This window comes from Euprymna scolopes, chromosome 17, assembly GCF_053919585.1.
Source record: "Euprymna scolopes isolate OS-2025 chromosome 17, ASM5391958v1, whole genome shotgun sequence".
In the NCBI taxonomy this organism is placed as follows: domain Eukaryota; kingdom Metazoa; phylum Mollusca; class Cephalopoda; order Sepiida; family Sepiolidae; genus Euprymna; species Euprymna scolopes.
In genome coordinates this window covers 3,049,941-3,069,437 of record NC_136498.1, presented here as the reverse complement: position 1 = coordinate 3,069,437, position 19,497 = coordinate 3,049,941, and the positions used below count along the sequence as shown (strand labels likewise).

The 19,497-nt window shown below is 33.1% G+C and overlaps 1 protein-coding gene across 2 annotated transcripts in view; it reads left to right on the top strand.

Annotated features, from left to right (window-relative positions):
- The window catches only part of LOC145296652 (GTP-binding protein Di-Ras2-like), a 563,663-nt gene that overhangs the window by 150,365 nt on the left and 393,801 nt on the right, over positions 1-19,497 (top strand). For both annotated transcript variants that reach the window (XM_080142586.1, XM_080142589.1), the window contains exon 4: positions 16,172-16,222. In XM_080142586.1, the coding sequence (XP_079998712.1) occupies positions 16,172-16,222 (51 nt within the window). The remainder of the gene's footprint in view (positions 1-16,171; positions 16,223-19,497) is intronic.

Genomic DNA, 19,497 nt, shown 5'->3' with positions numbered 1-19,497 from the left:
ATATTCTCCTGGTCTTTACAGTAAGAGGAAGAGTTCATTGTAAGGTGGGATGCGCGACATTTTGAAGGCAACTAGTCTCTTGGCATGTAACATAAGACAACACATTTTTGACTGGAAATTCAACTGAATTTGTAGCAGCCATCATGCGGGTCCACGATGGAAAAGAGTGAAGTGTACGCCATATCTTAGCCATCATGCAGAGCATTCTGCTTGATAAAATCTTATTTTTTGTGATGACAAGAATCCACTTATGCAAATTGAAATGCACTTGTTTGATGATGATGATGATGATGATGATGATGGATGCCTCTGTTTCATACATAGTTTTTGAATTTTTGAGATGAGGATTGATTATTTATATTATTTGATTCTTTGTATTACTGTTCTCATCTTCAGTGTTATTTTCATAATGTTTCTTCAAGTGTCTTTTGTCAAACATAAGAAATCTTTCTCTGAAACTTGGGAATCTGCGTGGAATTTCAAATGGAATCCTTTATTTAATCTATGAAGGGGAGCATGCTCTCATTCCGTCAGCCATGACTGGTTAGAAATCCTAAGTAATTCTCAATTGTATTTTAAGTGTTGCCCACACTCGGGATTGAACCTTCAACTTTTAGAAGAATGTAACTTAGAACTGAATTTTCTGAACTATATCTGCTACATCACAGACTCGGAGTTTAACAAGGTACACCTGAAGAAGGTCAGAGGTTGCATCGGTCGAAACATTGAAAATAATTCTCAAGATGAGAACAGTAAAATAATATAAATTTGTGCATTTTTACATGTGTATTATGTAAACACATTCAATTTTTAAACAAAAATGATTGAGCATTTTTTAACTTTCTTGACTGAAGCAATTTTGTATTGGTTATTTTTTTTTTCTGCCCATGATGTGTTAAGAATTTTATGCCTTCAGATTCCTTTTTTTTTCTTTATATTTCAAAATATTATTCAGATTCAAAGAACTTTTGTAATTACTAAATAGCAGAGTGTTACCACATAATTAAGACAAGTGACTGTAATAAGGTTGTAGTTTGTTCATTATGTCTCTTTGCAAGTCGTTTGAGTTGTCTTTTGAGTTGTAGGTAGGAACTCTCATTCTTCTCACCAGTGAGATTGCAATCCACTACATGTCTATCAGGCACGTGTTTGCAGCGTGATGTATGGAAGTGAACCTTTGCCGGTGAGGGTGTATGGAAGTGAACCTTTGCCGGTGAGGGTGTATGGAAGTGAACCTTTGCCGGTGAGGGTGTATGGAAGTGAACCTTTGCCGGTGAGGGTGTATGGAAGTGAACCTTTGCCGGTGAGGGTGTATGGAAGTGAACCTTTGCCGGTGAGGGTGTATGAAAGTGAACCTTTGCCGGTGAGGGTGTATGGAAGTGAACCTTTGCCGGTGAGGGTGTATGGAAGTGAACCTTTGCCGGTGAGGGTGTATGGAAGTGAACCTTTGGCTGTTTTTTTTTTTTTCTTCCCCCAACTTTGGCTGTTTGTTTTCCCAAGATGTTGGGGAGGGGGAACCAGCTCCCTATAAAAAGGAGTATCCCAATGAATTGCAATTGTCTGATATAAGAAGTTTCTCCTGCATTGATCAAACTTTATTGTTTTCTAGACATCCCTGTTATGAGAGATGCTACAGATTCAGTTTCACTTTTATACTAAAAAGCGAAACAGACGCAAGTGAAAAGAATCTCGAAAATAGCATGTAAAAGTCGGCCAAATCAAAGATAGACACGACCTCCCTTCGTAACTCATAGATATTATAATTTAGACAGTATATAAAAAGTTATAAGAATGAGCGATCAACCTGAGAACCACCCCGAAAAAAGCCTTTACTGGACATACATGAAAAGTGCACACACATACACATTTTGGCTTTTATATATATATATATATATATATATATATATATATATAGACTAGCGGGGGGTACCCCGCGTGGCTCGGGTGTTGTAGGTGTGTGTTGTGGGGTGATTAGCTGCTTTTGTCCAAACGTAGTTCTTTTTTTTTTTTTTTGTTACCCGTCTTTTTTTTTTTTTTTTTTTTTTTAATTAACGGCAGTTTAGCTTCTTCTTGGATCATTTTTAGGCTTTGAATTTACTGCCATCGATACTTCAGTATTTTTGGAATGTTCTATTTTAAATGTATAGCTCTTCTAGCAGTATCAGAAATCGTCAGTAAAAATTTGCGGTAAACACTGGAATATTTAGACTTACTGCCTTTCGAAGCTTATAACTTCTTGAAAAATGAAATTCAAACCCTATTTTTTTTTTTAATTAAAGGGGCAAAGACCAAAATTTACAAACATAACAGGTTTAATAGCAAATTATGCAATATTTGTTTTTAAATCGGTTTTCTTTAAAAAAAGATTTAATGAAAATAAACGAAATTTTATTTCCTTCGATTATTAAAATATATATAAATTCCAAAAATCACTTACCTATAAAAACTACTATTCGATGAGTAGTTCAATTGTTCATTGTTAAGAATTTATCCATATTTATACTTATATTCCATGTCCTTTTTAAACAAAATACTTTTTTAAACAAGGATTAAAAAAAACGCAAACTCACACTTTTTTTAACTGCTCAAAGAAAGGGTGACAAGTCTGATTTTTATTCGCCTTTATATACCGGTGCCTTAAAGGGACATAATTCATGTCTTTTTAATGCGGGCTTTAAACCAAAAGTAGTATTTTTGGTCTTCCGTAGTTAAAAACACACACACACACACACTTATAAGTTTTCCCCTAAAACAAAAAATTCAGTTGACCGATTTTTTTTTTTCTCTTAATGAATTACGAGTTTTTGATTGATATATTTTAATGCTTCTTTATCGACTGAATTTAAAAAAAATTTTTTTTTTAATATCTAAAAAGAGAAAACATTGAATGAAATAGAAAAAATTGCCGTCATCCTCCGGTATTTCCTTGACGATGTAAGCATAACATGAGCTTTCATTAAAAAAAAAAAAAATTAATGTGGTTTTTAAAAAAAAAAAAGGTTTTACACTTTGGACTTTACAGGTAAATTTCCAAAAACTATTTTTTTGTTTTAAATTAGAATATTTTATTTATTGGTCTTTTCTCTTCAATTTTGATGTATAAAATTTTGGTACATAAATTATTTCATTTTTAATAGACATTTCAAAATGGGGGGGGGAATTTAAAAATAACGTTTGTATATTCGGTTTATTAGAAAGAGCATAAAATTTCACATTGACCTTGAAAATATCGTAAAAATTGAACCAATAGAAAAATGTTGATAGATTTTTAAAGTTTAAAAATTGAAAAATATTTAACTCGTAAAATTCAATGGATTTCATTACGTAAAAAATGGCTGCATGAAGGTACGCCAGCATCTTATAAACACTGTTTTTTTTTTTAAATAAAAAATATTTCTATTATTTTTTAAACAACTTTAATAGTTTATTTTGGAAGTATATTCCGTACAGAAAATAAGCAACCCAAAAATTCCCCCAAATTTCTGATACACCTATAGCTCTTCCATCGGAATTTAATTTTTGTTTGCACCATCGGAGTCTTAATTGATTTCTATCATCTAAATCTCTGTCCTGTTTATCATCTGTTAAAATGTTTGTATCATGAAAATTGGATACCAACAATTGCGTTAGTAGTCCCACGTGATAAAGACTAATAGAAACACACAATGAATCAATCAATAAAGTTTAGTGATAAAGGTATAAATATCAAAGGTCCATACTATAAAAACTGGTATTTCGCTGTGTAATCATATTTATAATGGATGAGAGCTTAACACTAGGTTCTTCCATTTCAAAAAACCTTCCCCTGAGCGAAATTTGTTCATTTTTATTTTGCTTATCATCTTAGTGTAGTTTTTTTTTTTCTTCTTATTAATAACTTTTTTTTTTTTTTTTTTTTTTCAGAATAGTTATACGTTTTGATGCTACTGTCATCGATAATTCACTATTTGTGGAACATTCTATTCGAAGTTCCATTGGAATTTCGTTTCTTTCCACCATCAGTCTTAATTGATTTATATCATCTAAATCTCTAAAGATCGTTTTCTGGGGTTTCTACCATTGCTTTGGATATGTGTACATTCGTTTTACCCTTGTCGTCAACGAATATACCCATCTCAAACCCGAATAGATCAGGGTCATTTATAAAGATCAGGAATAATAAAGGACCACGGATCAACATCTGGGGCACATCTGCATTAATATGTTGTTGTTTAGATGTATAACTATCAAGGACAACCTGGAGTTTTCTCTTTTCGAATATATCAAGAGCTACAGCTCTAGATTCCTCTTATCCAGTGCATGGTATAGGTACTCAGACATGATGGTTAAAATATCTGCAGTAGAACAGGCTCAGCTGAGCATTATTTTATTTGTATAATGGAAATGAGATCAGGCCCACATGCTTTGGAGGTGTCTCAGTCTTTTATGATGTCAGATATGAAAAGTGGTGATTTTCCAATTTACAAGCGTGGTTTCTGTTTGTGAAGGGAAATTTGAGAGGGAGAAGTTTGAGGGGTCTAAGGTGGAGTTGGAGACAAATTGCCAGGTAAGTGGTCAGCTTTCTCAGTCACCATGCAAGGGACGTCATGGTTGTTGGATGCTTGGGAGATTGTTGATTGTCCATTATTCATGACACTGTTATAAATTTATTATTCATGACACTGTTAAAAATTTATTATTCATGACACTGTTATAAATTTATTATTCATGACACTGTTATAAATTTATTATTCATGACACTGTTATAAATTTATTATTCATGACACTGTTATGAATTTATTATTCATGACACTGTTATAAATTTATTATTCATGACACTGTTATGAATTTATTATTCATGACACTGTTATAAATTTATTATTCATGACACTGTTATAAATTTATTATTCATGACACTGTTATGAATTTATTATTCATGACACTGTTATAAATTTATTATTCATGACACTGTTATAAATTTATTATTCATGACACTGTTATGAATTTATTATTCATGACACTGTTACAAATTTATTATTCATGACACTGTTATAAATTTATTATTCATGACACTGTTATAAATTTATTATTCATGACACTGTTATAAATTTATTATTCATGACACTGTTATGAATTTATTATTCATGACACTGTTATAAATTTATTATTCATGACACTGTTATGAATTTATTATTCATGACACTGTTACAAATTTATTATTCATGACACTGTTATAAATTTATTATTCATGACACTGTTATAAATTTATTATTCATGACACTGTTATAAATTTATTATTCATGACACTGTTATAAATTTATTATTCATGACACTGTTATAAATTTATTATTCATGACACTGTTATAAATTTATTATTCATGACACTGTTATGAATTTATTATTCATGACACTGTTATGAATTTATTATTCATGACACTGTTATAAATTTATTATTCATGACACTGTTATAGATTTATTATTCATGACACTGTTATAGATTTATTATTCATGACACTGTTATAAATTTATTATTCATGACACTGTTATAAATTTATTATTCATGACACTGTTATAAATTTATTATTCATGACACTGTTATAAATTTATTATTCATGACACTGTTATGAATTTATTATTCATGACACTGTTATGAATTTATTATTCATGACACTGTTATGAATTTATTATTCATGACACTGTTATGAATTTATTATTCATGACACTGTTATAAATTTATTATTCATGACACTGTTATAAATTTATTATTCATGACACTGTTATAAATTTATTATTCATGACACTGTTATGAATTTATTATTCATGACACTGTTATGAATTTATTATTCATGACACTGTTATGAATTTATTATTCATGACACTGTTATAAATTTATTATTCATGACACTGTTATAAATTTATTATTCATGACACTGTTATGAATTTATTATTCATGACACTGTTATAAATTTATTATTCATGACACTGTTATAAATTTATTATTCATGACACTGTTATAAATTTATTATTCATGACACTGTTATAAATTTATTATTCATGACACTGTTATGAATTTATTATTCATGACACTGTTATGAATTTATTATTCATGACACTGTTATGAATTTATTATTCATGACACTGTTATAAATTTATTATTCATGACACTGTTATAAATTTATTATTCATGACACTGTTATAAATTTATTATTCATGACACTGTTATAAATTTATTATTCATGACACTGTTATAAATTTATTATTCATGACACTGTTATAAATTTATTATTCATGACACTGTTATAAATTTATTATTCATGACACTGTTATAAATTTATTATTCATGACACTGTTATGAATTTATTATTCATGACACTGTTATGAATTTATTATTCATGACACTGTTATGAATTTATTATTCATGACACTGTTATAAATTTATTATTCATGACACTGTTATAAATTTATTATTCATGACACTGTTATAAATTTATTATTCATGACACTGTTATAAATTTATTATTCATGACACTGTTATAAATTTATTATTCATGACACTGTTATAAATTTATTATTCATGACACTGTTATAAATTTATTATTCATGACACTGTTATAAATTTATTATTCATGACACTGTTACAAATTTATTATTCATGACACTGTTATAAATTTATTATTCATGACACTGTTATAAATTTATTATTCATGACACTGTTATAAATTTATTATTCATGACACTGTTATGAATTTATTATTCATGACACTGTTACAAATTTATTATTCATGACACTGTTACAAATTTATTATTCATGACACTGTTATAAATTTATTATTCATGACACTGTTATAAATTTATTATTCATGACACTGTTATAAATTTATTATTCATGACACTGTTATAAATTTATTATTCATGACACTGTTATAAATTTATTATTCATGACACTGTTATAAATTTATTATTCATGACACTGTTATAAATTTATTATTCATGACACTGTTGCAAATTTATTATTCATGACACTGTTATAAATTTATTATTCATGACACTGTTATGAATTTATTATTCATGACACTGTTACAAATTTATTATTCATGACACTGTTATAAATTTATTATTCATGACACTGTTATGAATTTAATTTTCATGACACTGTTGGTTACATTTCCGACACGTTTCCCAGACCAGCAAAATCAACATGCCTCACTTCTAGATCTCTTTCTGACAACGGTTCCCAATGACTGTACAACAAATGCCCACAGCCCACTCGGGAATGCTGATCACGCTTTGATAATGGTAGAAATAAGCCTAAATTCTCGCCCTAAAACTGAAGACCCACTACTCAAAACAACGAGGTATTACAAAAACGCTGATTGGGAAGCCATCAGAGAGCTCATCAGAGATGCCCCATGGCAAAATATCTTTACTCTTCCAGCGGAACAGTGTGCAAATGAGACCACTGAATGGTTCAAAACTGCAATTGAAGCACATGTTCCCGCACGGAAATTCTATAGCAAGCCCCACTCCCCCCAATGGTTTACTTCTGCTTGTGCAGCTGCCCTTTGTCAAAGGCAGCATGCGTTCTGCAGATTCAACCGACATAAGTCCAGCTCAAATAAACAGAAGTTTATAGAAGCTAGAAATAATTGTAAGAGAGTGATAGAGACAGCTAAGACAGATTACTCTGAAACCACCAGAAAACGCATCGAAGCACAGAAATTAGGAACCCGGGATTTTTGGAAAATCTACAACAGTGTAGTAAATAATGGACAGTCAACTATTCCCCCACTATCAAACGATCCTGAGGTTGCTTGCACGGCAACTGACAAGGCTAATCTGCTTGCCAGTCGGTTTGCCTCAAACTCCACACTGAACTCGGTACACCACTCACTCCCTGATTTTCCTCTGCGAACAGACGCCTCACTAGACGATTTGAAAATCACCCCTTCTCAGGTACATGCTATTATAAAAAACCTAGACACCTCAAAAGCATGTGGACCAGATCTCATCCCGGCTGTGCTATTAAAAAAATGCTCTGCCGAGGTTGCTCCAGTTCTGTCCAAACTTTACAATAAATGCCTTAACGAATCTTGTTTTCCCGACTGCTGGAAAACCGATCTGTGGTACCAGTCTTCAAGAATTCTGGTGAAAGAACTGACCCACTAAATTATCGCCCCATTAGCCTCCTCCCGCTTTTCGCCAAAATATTTGAGTCCTTAGTTAATCAAGCCCTAGTCCAGCACCTAACAGCTGCTAAACTCCTGACTGACAAACAATATGGATTCAGGCAAGCTCATTCAACAGCAGATATCTTAACTGTAGTTTCTGAACGTATATACCGTTCATTGGATAAAACAGGGGAGGGTAGAGTGGTGGCCCTCGATATATCTAAGGCTTTTGACAGGGTATGGCACGATGGTCTTCTAAGGAAAATTAGATCATATGGAATCACTGGAAGAATTCATAATGTAATTAAATCCTTCTTAAGTAATAGAAAAATCAAAGTTGTCCTCGACGGTCATACATCCAAACAATACGACATAAATGCGGGAGTACCTCAGGGGTCTATCCTTGGACCTCTATTATTCCTGATATTCATAAACGACCTCCCTGATAAAATTGTTTCGGAGATGGGTATATTTGCCGATGACACCACTCTCTATAACAGATATGAGGGGAAAACTGTCTCTCACTCCTGGATAGGGTTCAAAAGAGAGTCGCCAACCTGATAGGCCCTGAACTGTCATCTAGGCTTCAACCTCTGTCCCATCGATGAGATGTTGCATCCCTCTGCCTGTTCTACAAATACTTCAATGGTGAATGCTCTGACGAACTGCAAACACTTGTACCTCCCCGACGTAACTACCCCCGACAAACCCGACAAGCTACTAAGTCTCATCCCTTTACAGTAGAGATCCCTAGGTGCAAGAAAGCCTTTTACTCCAATAGTTTCTTCCCCAGAACTGGAGGTCTTTGGAACTCCCTTCCGGGATTCTGCTTTCCCAACTGCACTGATGTGCAGAAGTTCAAGTGTAATGTTAACAAACATCTTTCTATTCATTTCCCTTCATAATGACCCCACTAATTAAGTCCCTAATAGTAGCCCCCTGCTTCAAAGTGGCGCTGTGCCTTGTTTGGGGTGAAAATTGAATAATAATAAAAAAAAAACTGTTATAATTTATTATTCATGACACTGTTATAAATTTCCCAGAAATCAAAATTTCCTATTTTCTACATGTTTTCTATATGTTCTTTGATCACTTGGGAATGCATTCTCTTGGCTGCGGCTATTTTACTCTTACAATTATTGCTAGTTCCATAAACTTTTGCCTATTTGTATTTGTGACGGACAAATCAGCATAATATTAGCGGCATAATTTAAAGTGATCCATTAGGGAGAGTGAGACTTTATGTGGGAGCATGTGCTTCAATTCTTGCTTTGCGCCATTTGGTTCTCGCATTGGCACATTGTTCTTTCATTGCTTCCCAAAGTCACTTTTGCAATAATTTTGGTTTCATTTCTAAACTAAACACTTGACTTTAAATTTTGCACGTGCATCTGATGCTCTTTGGTAAAAGTAACCATAATTCAAAATAGTTTTTGAGTTATCCAAATTTTTCACAGCATAATTTTGGAAATATTTGATACGATACGAAAAAGTAAGGCCAACATAAGACTGGCTCATACTTACATTGTCAGGCAGAGATATGTAGCCTTATTGATCATCTAAATGATAATGCGTAAAACATTTCATGTTTGTACATACGTTATCACCTTTCACCCACATTAAAAAAAAATAATCAGTAATGATGGTGATTGCTGATTAATTTGATATCAATAAAAAAAATTTTTTTTTTTAAACTAATGGCAAATAATTTTACTAAATATTTGCGTTCTTAATAATATTCTTAATAATATTCACCCTGACAGACATTTCAAAAGGAATATTATAATTATTAACAGGTTATACAGATTGATGTTGATGGCCAGTTTAGGATAAGAGGTTAAATGTTAGGTGAATCGTGAGACAACGTCATAGTGGTTGTTGGACAAAATATGATTATTTAATAGGGCGGATCAACAATAACTTGTTTATATCAGACTTGAAAATAGGGTTCGTACAAACTTGAAAAGTCCTTGAATTTTGACTTTGCTTTGAAAATTGCCTTATTTTTATTATTTCCTTGAAGAATCCTTGAAAATATGAAAAATACCTTGAAAATCGTATTCTTTATGTCCAATAAAAATGTGTCTAAATATTAAACATAAAATCAAAAGATTATTAAATTATTTTTGAGTATTAATAAAAATACAATTTTTTTTTTAAATACTGAAAATAAAATTTAAATACATTGTTCTGAAATTGCATCATTTTATTGTTGAGTTATGTCCCTTTATCTTGAAACTACTCGATTGGGTAGTTTCTTGATAAAAGAACATAACTCTTTTATCCACGATATTGGAAATTCAAAATTTAAAAGTAAAACAATCAGCATAGATCAGTACACAATGGGGAAAATAATATTTAATCGCGCTTGGTTGGCCAAATATAAGTGGGTCAGGGAATGTAAATATGATTGTTGGCATATTGTTGCGTATATAAAAAAGACATTTGTTTTGAACAAAATGGGTGAAAGTGCCTTGAAATCTCACATGACTAGCATTAAAAACAAAATGAACGAACGCACATATTGGAAATCGGCAAGTTACAATTTGATTTCAAAACCATTAACTTCAACTAACCCTAACCCAACTCAACGTGTGAAATTTCAGCCCTGCTACAAACTGGAACTTCAGATATAAGCTATAAACCAAACTCTGTTTTGGATTTCACTTCAAAGACACGATTCAAGCAGAAATCTTGTTGACGTTGAAAACTTTTCACAACTTGCATGGCTGATCTTTGTTACGGCAAGCTGCTTGAAGTTGTGAAGACTGTTTTGGTGCTCTCATTACTCCCAGGCCAATATCGAGAGAGGATTTTCCATGAAGAAACAGAGGTGGAGAATATGAAGAATCAGAGTGTAGTGGCACAGAGGATCATCTGTGACCAGGTCAAGACAGCAGGCGGGGTGTATCAATTCCCAATAACGAATCTCTTCATTGTTTCATGCTTCATGGCTTGACAAAAGGCATGACACGTGCTTAGAAGAGAAAAGAGATAGACAAAAACTGAAGAGAAAGTCACTTTGAACGGATAGAAAAACTGAATAAGAAAATAAGAATAAAAAAATGACACTGTCATTAACTTCATTAGCAAATGTCCTTGTTCTGAAAGCGGAAAATTCTGAACATTTGAATCTGTTGACAAAGTCAAATGCCTTCAGAAAATCAGCCTTTGAAAAAAAATAACTGAACTTCAGTTCAAAGAAATTCTTTAAACAAGAATCATAATCACAAGATTACAAAGTCGTGAGTTTAGTTGACCAGTTTTGTTGCGTGTTATGTTCATGTAAATAACTGTGACCTGTAAAACTACTTCATGAAATAAAGATAAATGAAAATGGGTTTTCTTATCAATTAAGTTTTTTTTATTAGATCATTGTTTATATATCAAATTTTGTTTTGAAAACTTGAATTTTATCTGTAGAAGGCCTTGAAAAAACTTTTAAAAGCCTTGAAAAATACTTGAAAATCGACATTAAAAATCAGTACAAACTTTAGAAAACAACCATCTTAAAGTTAGCTTTCTTTTTTTTTTTTTTTTTACAAGGTAGTCACCACTTATCAAGGCCCGGAAGCCACTCGGGGATAAGGGTTATTGTATGTACAGTATGTTAGTTTTGAAGATCTGATAAAGCGTCTTACTTAAGGAGGCAGTTCATCAGGAACCTGTTCACATTGGACTTGAAGACGTCCAGGTTGTAGTCAGGTGAGAAACAGGTAACCGGAACAGTTCCACAGGCGTGCACTTCTAAGAAAGAAGCTTTGTTCATGGAATCTACATTTTGATTTTGGCACAGATAAGGAGTGGGGAAAATTTTTGACAGTGGTTTCAGCTAAGATTGGCAAGGGCGGACCAGAGATAGGAGTTCAGACGAGCACCTGCCATGGTAGTAATGATAAAACAGACAGGCTTGCAACGTCTCTCCTGTGGGAGAGAGGTTGCAGGGAAGAGAAAAGAGAATCACCCATTAGGCCACAAAGCCTATTTTGTACTCTGTCAAAGCAGGATAGGTTGTTTTTAGCAGCTCCTGCCCAGATGTGGCAGCAGTACTCCATCCTTGGACATACTTGACTTTTATACAGATAGAGAATTGCATCAGGGGTGAGATATCTTCTGGAGTGGTAGAAGGATCCTACCATTTTTCCAGCGATTTTAGCAACTGACTTGATGTACATATTCCATTTCAGGTCAGGATTAAAGGTCAAGCCCAGAAGTTTATCAAAACATGGAGCTTCCCCTAGACGAGAGCCACCCATATCAATTGATGCCAGATGAGGATCAGAGCGTTGATGACGTAAAGATAGGAGTTTGGTTTTAGATGCATTAAAAGTAACCAGCCACCTCCTCCCCCACTGTACCACGCACTCAAGATCAGAGGAGAGAGAATCTGAGAGAACTTTGTCATTTACGGCCTTTGACGTGTTGCCATAGATGGTCGTGTTATCAGCATAGATGTCAACGAATGATTTAAGTATGTGTTTTAGGAGATCATTGATATATATCAGAAAGAGAGTTGGGCCTAGGATAGACTCCTGAGGGACTCCAGCATTAATATTGATGGCCTCTGATTTCTGCCCATCAACCACTACTCTTATGAGCCTATCGGAGGAAAATGATTTTATGATCGAGAAAACATTTCCAGTAATACCGTAGCTGGAAATCTTGTGAAGTAGGCTCTTATGCCATACCTTATCGAAGGCCTTTGATATGTCGAGAACAATTGCCCTAGAGAGGAAGTCTTTGTCAAGAGATTCGCTAATCCTATGAGATATAAGTTAGCACATCTGCTATAGATCTGGCAGAACGGAAACCATATTGCATGCCACTAAGAAAGTTATTTCTGCTGAGGTGGTTGACTACTTCTCTATTTAATATGGATTCCAGCAACTTACTCATAACACACAGGAGACATTGATCTGTACTGAGAGGGAGAGGACTTATCACCTGAATTCTTAAATACAGGGCATACTGATGAGGTTTTCCAGGGTGTTGGGAAGCACTTCTCTTTAAGGCAACGCTTAAACAGTTTTGTAAGTATGGGGGCAAGTTCTAGTTGAAACTTTTTTAACACTATAATTGGGATGCCGTCAGGGCCAATTGCTTTACTGGAATCAAGGTTCTTGATTAGCTTGGCGACCTCATGCACAGATATTTGTATGTTGCAGAGCGTGTTGTCCGTTATAGGAAGAAATACGGGGAGTTGATGGCCTTCGTCGCATAGGGTAGAATTAGCTGCAAAGTTCTTGGCAAATAGTTTGGCCTTGTCTGATGCTGACGAGATGACCTCAGGTCCATTGATGATGGTTGGGATAGAACACATGCTTCTGTTCAGGATCCTGTTTGCTATTTGCCAAAACTGGTGAGAACCAAGCCGCTGCTCAGCTACTTTGGATTTAACGGACTGAGCATATAGCTCTCTTGCATTTTTTATTACTCTTTTGCAGTGGTTGCTGGCAGTTCTGAAGGCAGCTTTAGTCTCAGTGCATCTATTACGTTGGTAGCTATGGAAAAAGTGATTTCTGTACGCGATGACAGCAGCACATTCTGGGGAGAACCATGGCTGGCTGTTAGGTTTTTGTTGGAATTTTTTGGATGGTATGAATCGGTCTATGCCTACAATTAGTCATTCAGTCAGGTCTGATACTATGGAGGACACATCTTTTTTAAATATAGAATGCAGTGGTAGATCGGATATAAGTGTACGGAAGCTATCCCAGTCAGCCATAGAGTATCGATATACAGTATGATGGAGAGGTACGTCTGAAGACTTATTGCATTTCGTTTTTATCTTAACTGATACAACCACGTGGTCGGAAGATCCCAGAGAAGACAGAACGGAACTTGAACATAGCTCAGAGGAAGTTGTGAGAAAAATGTCTAGAAGGCTAGCATACTGACCGGAAATATCGGGCACTCGGGTGGGTTTGTGGACAATCTGGGTGAGGCCATAGGCAATGGCAAAATCATGACAGAACCTCCCCCTCATCATCTGTTCTGTTAGAGTGGGTCAGCTATTCCGCATTGTGGACATTGAAAGTCACCACAAATGTGGATGTTAGCTGAAGGATAAGTAGACAGGATGTGGTCAATTTTCTCAGATATGCTCTTAAGGATAGTAACTCTGCTGTTGTGGGGCGATAGAGAATATAAATGTAGTGGTGTAAGAAAGTACAACCTGGAAGCACATATAAGGTAAATTAGGGTCTTCTCTGGAGATATCCCTTCCACACGGAAAGCAATCTTTAATGTAAGCACTTATTCCATGTCCATCAGTATTTACTAAAATTTAAAATAAAGAGCCTTTTGTTCTATTTAAAGAAAATTTAGCTCATATTCTGTTTGGAGAAAGTCACTTTCGTAACAAAATATATTAAATATTGTTAACAAAATATATTGAATATTGTTAACAAAATACAGTGCCAGCAAAAAGAAAGTCCGCACTTGTAATTTTTCCAAAAACTGCAAATTTAAGCTAAATTTAATGTAACTGTTTAAACAAACTATACCTCATTTGATTCGCGTTTTATTCCTCTATAATTTTACCTGTTCATATTTGACCTTTAATTGAAATATTCTAGTGTTCACGTCAATTTAAAAAACTTACTTCAAATTGAGGAGACAAAAAGAAAGTCCACAACAAATTCGCTTAAAACCAGCTTAAATTATCACCTCTAAATCAGTCTAAAATTTCCACCAACAGGCAACAAAGCATCTCTAATTGTAATTGTTGTTGTTCTAGGTTATACAATGTAACTTTTAGTTCATATGCCATTACTTTCTATTAGTGATCATCAGGAGCTCATTAATCTCCACCTTTTTGGTTTATCCAATTGAGAAATCGGCCACAGATTGAAATGTGATGAGAAAACGGTACAAAAGACTGCGCAAAAGCATCAAAATCCCGGCAGTGTTCGTGATGCCCCTAGATCTGGTCATACTAGAGTTACTTTTAACAGGGAAGACAATGCTATCAAGATCCGCAGCCCAAGAAAGATTTGAAATGGCTCCCCAAATCCAACAACAGTGCAATCTTGTTAAAAAATGCTCTGTTTCTACTGTCAAGAACAGATTAAAGAAATTTAATTTGCGAGGATATGTTGAAAGACGCAAGCCAATGGTTTCTGTAAAGAACAGAAAGCGCCGCCTGGACTTCGTCAGATACAATGAAGATCATGACTCTTCATCTTCATCAAAAGTGCTTTTTAGCGACGAAAGTAAGTTCAATAGGCTAGGCAGTGATGGTAGGCAGTACGTCCATCAGAGGAAAGACAAATTTAATCCTAGGTGCTCAGTTTCAACGCTACAAGGTGGTGGAGGTTCACTTTTGGTTTGGGGCATTATTAGTACCAATAGTCCAGGGCCTATAGTTTGCTTGCAAGGTCGAATTAATTCGACCAAGTACATTAATATGTTGACTGAGCATATTCTACCCTACTTTGATTGGAATTTAGATGATAATCCCATCTTCATGCAGGACAATGCTTCCATTCACACAGCTGGCAATATCAAGAGGTTTCTGGAAGATGGTGTTTGGATTGGCTTGCACCATCTCCAGACCTCAATCCTATCGAAAACGTATGGCATTACATCAAGCAACAGCTATGCAATGATAAAATTTCAAATTTGGAAGAACTTTGGACAAAAATTAAAGAAAAGTGGGATGCCCTTTCCCCAGAGTATTGCTGCAGTCTAATTCAAGAAATTCCCAAAAGATTGCAGGCTGTCAAATGACAGAAGGTCTATGCTACTAAATATAACTAGTTCATTGTGCTCCTGTTGGATTTGTGTTGCATTAATGTCCTAAAGTTACATTTAAATAACAATTTTCCATTGTGCAGACTTTCTTTTTGCCGCCTGTGTATATTGAATATTGTTAACAAAATATATTGAATGTTAAGAAAATGTTTATTATTAAAAAAAAAAAACTAAAATTAATATCAGTAAATTCTATTGATTGATGTAAGTCTTGATAATTTTTATAATTTATTTCTTGAATAATTTTAATTTTTTGATTGTCATTCCAGTCGGACAATCACTTACCATGTGGACCAGTGGGGAATGTGGACCAATCAACGGTAAATTCATGTGCATGTCTACATTGTTGTTTTTTGTTTTGTTTCGTAGAATTAATCATTTTTGCAGCACAATTTTGTGTTTTTATTTTTTAATTTAATTTCCTTTTGTATTTTTTTTTTAATACTGGTTTCTTTGCTGTAACAAAAAACTGTTTTAACTGAAAAAATAAATGCTCAGTATATTATAAGAAATAGGATTGCATCGTTTTATTTTTTATTTATCTTTATTTTTTTAAATATCGTTATAAAATAAATATATATAAAGCCAAAAATCGATATATCCCTTGTTTTTGAATATAAAAATCTGAAATTTAAAAATAAAACGATATATGCTTTTTTTGTTGTTTTTTTAAAGAACGTTTTTTTACCTTTAAAAATATGAAGCAATCTTTTGCCTTAGTCGAGGCTGTTTCGAAGTTATTTCTTTATTTTTCAGATTACTGATCCTTGTTTTACTCACAACCTTGAGTCATCATTGTATTTCAGTTGTATCACGTGGTGTTTATACCTGATCCAACCCATAAAATAAAAAGAAAAGTAACCTGGTCATGAAAGAAGTACATTATCAATAGTAAAGACGGTTATGACGGACCTTGACAATATTGCTTATTTCCCCCTGTTGATAAATTGGACAATCACTCGGTTAACAGTGGGAAGTGGAAGCTTGAGGTTTGCAGCAGTTTTGCACTGATTAAGTCTATCTTTAGATTAGCCTATAATATGACTCCTCTGAAAATTCTAATGCTTCTTTGGCTCATCTCGTACTTTAATAGTAACATGATATGACATATATATATATATATATATATATATATATACATAATAATCCGAAATATATAATATGTATATATATATATATATATATATATATATATATATATATATACATAATAATCCGAAATATATAATATGTATATATATATATATATATATATATATATATATATATATATATACATAATAATCCGAAATATATAATATGTATATATATATATATATATATATATATATATACATAATAATCCGAAATATATAATATGTATATATATATATATATATATATATATACACATAATAATCCGAAATATATAATATATATATATATATACATAATAATCCGAACTAATAAAATTATGCAGTAATACTTTTGTTTTAATTTTCAAAATTAACCTTGAGAAATAATGCTTTTAAAAAATGTGACTCTATTATTCTATATCCGATTATGTAAAAAATCTCACAAAATATTCAGATTGATATTCTTTCTCTTGATTGAATATATTCAAATTTTGTTCCTTTCATTATTTTTAATCCTCTCATAATAGTCTTCATCATTCAACACCCAACCTTTTCATCTCATTAAACCTTATCCTCAAGCGCCTTTTAATCTTGATAGCCATCGAATTATTATTCCACAGTTGAACTTTGTCACGGTTTCTTTGATCTGTGCTGGTCAATAGACTTTCTTGTATGCAACGTGGCTCGCATGCAAGTGACTCCTTTAAGTTTGAACAAAAATGATACAATAATGTTGTGGAGTCTGTGTCCAGATGTTCCATCCCATACTCTTTTCAAGCACATTAACAATATACGACAAATAAAGCACATTAACAATATACGACAAATAAAGCACATTAACAATATACGACAAAGGATACAACGGTGGAATTTCCACAGGTCATGCTAGTAAATTTAATAGCTGAATTCAATTCCAATTTTACAAGGAGCAAAAACAAAGAAGAATGAAGTATTGTCAATAATTCTATACCACTCCCTCATAATAGTCACTTTTTGAATTGCAGCAATAGTATCGAGGTAAGTAGTAATGAATTCAGATAAGTATTTCTTGTGAGATGAAGCAAACTTATCAAAATAAGTGTCGGGTTTTCTCACAACAGTTACTACATAAATAAAAAAAACTCATTTTTAGAACCGAAATGAATATCATAATGCAATGAGATTACTTTGGAGTTCTCAGCAAAATGTATGATAGTGAATAAAAATGATAGATGCCCACGTGATATAGATCAGGTGTGTGCATAAGCATTATGTTTGAAATGCAACTGTGATTGTTTTGATTATTGCAAGGTTAAGGTTAAAATTGAAATGGTATACATTTGTTTTTCTCATTTTGAAGTATGTCGATCCATGAATGTATCAGAAACAAACCGTTAGATGTGTATCACTGATTAACAGAGATTCAAGGGAGAAAACTTGATCCAAAGGAATGGACATCTTGTATTTTGCTCCTTTATTTTAACGTTCAGAAAGTTCATTGTAACCACAAGCAGAGTGTGCTAAAATGGATGTTAGCATTTTACATGCAGTAAATTGTAAACAATATAAAGAAAAATTCATTTCTGCTACAACAGTTTCCGATCGAAGGGTCTAGCAAAAAAGGGGACTGATGTAACACAGAGTGTTTATTCCCAGGACAGATATCAGGGACAACATACTTGGTACATAGATTGATTCGTTCATCACATGTCCAAAGCAACAGAGACTGTGTAACAAAGTCGAGCGTGCGTGTCAATTTGGAGTAGAGAAATTCCATAATGATGATTCTGAGATATTGACACCACATATCCAACGAAACTTTTGTATCTCGCCATCACAATTTGTTACTAATCTTACAGCCAACATTCACTAGAATACAAAGTAAAAAAAAAAAATTGTCCCTTTTTTTCAAATAGTCTCCCTCGGATTTAGCAAAAGATGTATCACAAGCACGTTTGTCTCATGAGAAGAAAGGCAGAATTCTCTGTCCGTATTTCTTCTCCTTAAAACAACATAATAAATGAGGTCGTCATGACGATGACTACCATATCCAGGTTTCAAGTCACCTTCGACAAACATTCAAATTGTATATAAATGCACACATCTTTTTAAATGGTCTGTTGCATTTTGTTATTTTTGTCAATAAATTTGATTTCATTAACTTGCATTCTTTACCAAAAAAAAAAAAAAATAGATTTGAATTCGTGCTCATCCATTAAAGTTTTCTGTTTGAATAATGTCAACTAATTTCTTAGATGGAGTGATCATAAAAAGATAATGAAAAGACAATGATGGCATAGGTCAGGGGTGTGCATAGTAAGCATCACGTTTAGACTACGATTATTTTGATTATTGCAAGGTTGAGACTAAAACTTGATTATTAAAGAGAAGACTTCCTGAATTTGTCTCTTTTAGGTTTGGGGAGTTGATTATAAGCAAAGTGTGCTAAATAGAATGTTGAAATTGTGAATATCCTTTTTTTTCTACTGAAACCTTTTTTG